Source organism: Acanthisitta chloris, unplaced genomic scaffold, assembly GCF_000695815.1.
Source record: "Acanthisitta chloris isolate BGI_N310 unplaced genomic scaffold, ASM69581v1 scaffold4103, whole genome shotgun sequence".
In the NCBI taxonomy this organism is placed as follows: domain Eukaryota; kingdom Metazoa; phylum Chordata; class Aves; order Passeriformes; family Acanthisittidae; genus Acanthisitta; species Acanthisitta chloris.
The window spans coordinates 16395-17762 of NW_008663070.1; the positions used below are offsets into that span (position 1 = coordinate 16395).

General features: G+C 36.1%; 1 protein-coding gene across 1 annotated transcript in view; it reads left to right on the forward strand.

The window, feature by feature from the left end:
• Positions 1–947, forward strand: part of LOC103798559 (intraflagellar transport protein 74 homolog) — a gene marked incomplete at its 3' end in the record, with an annotated part of 16882 nt that extends 15935 nt beyond the window's left edge. The window contains exons 9-10 of the mRNA XM_009070832.1: positions 2–37; positions 804–947. Coding sequence (XP_009069080.1) covers positions 2–37; positions 804–947 — 180 coding nt within the window. The remainder of the gene's footprint in view (position 1; positions 38–803) is intronic.
• Between the last annotated feature and the right edge of the window lie 421 nt (positions 948–1368).

A 1368-nucleotide genomic window follows, 5' to 3' on the forward strand; every position in this document is an offset into this window, starting at 1 on the left:
GGATGCACTCAATCTGAAGGAAGACAGTCTAAGAGATGTATGTATGATTAACAAGTTGTTTCTGCACCTGTCCTCCCTGAAGTCTAGTGTAAAAAGCAATACAGTAGAAAAAGACCTATAATATTTCTTCTTAAAATTTCAGATACTGTAGGATCATGCCCTAGAATGGGAAGGCAAAGCTGTGTCTCTGTTTTCCACCAATAATTTCTAGTCAGTTTTGGGTAAAAACTGCTAGATGTCCCACACAAAGTTTTGATAGCAGTAGTGAGGTTTTCTAGCTTTAGCTACTCGGGCAGTTTCAAATGTTTTTTGTGACATTTGATTGATTTAGAGTAATTCTCTGAAGATAAACATGAAATTATCATACACATCCTTCTTAAGGATTTGTGTGACTTAATTTTTCAATATGTTTTCAATTTTCAAAATGTCTGAGAACGTTTGGCTTGTTCCACATTTCAGTTCAAAAGCAACTGGCATTTGAAGCACAAAGTGGTCCCAGTTAAGATATTTTTTGTCCTATATACATACATACATATACACTGAATTCTAAGACACTGTCATATTGCTAGTTTGAAGATAATTTTCTCATATTTGGTCTTTGGATAAAAGAATATTCCATCTATTCCAGAAATTGCACTATTGACAATATGGATTATAAATTTTTTATAGTCTCCATGCTTTTTTTTGTAACAAATAAGCTTCACTTGCAATGTATAGATAAGCACTGCTTAACTAAAGCATAATTTCTACAATGCTCTCTCTCCATCTGAAAATAGTTAGTATGTGTTTGGTTTTCCTAACAGGAAATAGCAAACTCCAGGGTGAAACAGGAAGCGGTGCAGCTATATGAAAAGCTCCATGAGCTCAAGGAACGTCGGGACCAAATGATTGCTGAGGATAAGAACATGGAATCTCCAGAGGAGGAAAGGGAGAGATTACTAAAGCAGGCAAGAACATACAATGTTGTCATGTAAAAGATTCTCTAAGTCAGTATTTTAAATGGTGACAATACTTGAAAATACTTGGATTTGAATCTTGCTCTTATTTGCACTCTAAGCAGCATGAATCATGGAAATGAAGAGCAGTTAAGTTGTTAATGAGTCGGAGGAATGGGTATTTCAGGTTCAGCCAAAATCTATAGACCTGTTGGAGTGGGTTCCAAGGGCCATGAAGATGGTCAGAGAGCTGGAGCATCTCACATATATGGACAGAATGGAAGAGTTGGAGTTGTTCAGCCTGGAGAATAGAAAGCTCTGGAGAGACCTAATTGCAGCCTGCAATACTTAAAAAAAGATACTTATAAAAAGAGGGAGAGCAACATTTTCTGTGGGCATATAGTGACAGAATCATAGAATCATAAAATCAACT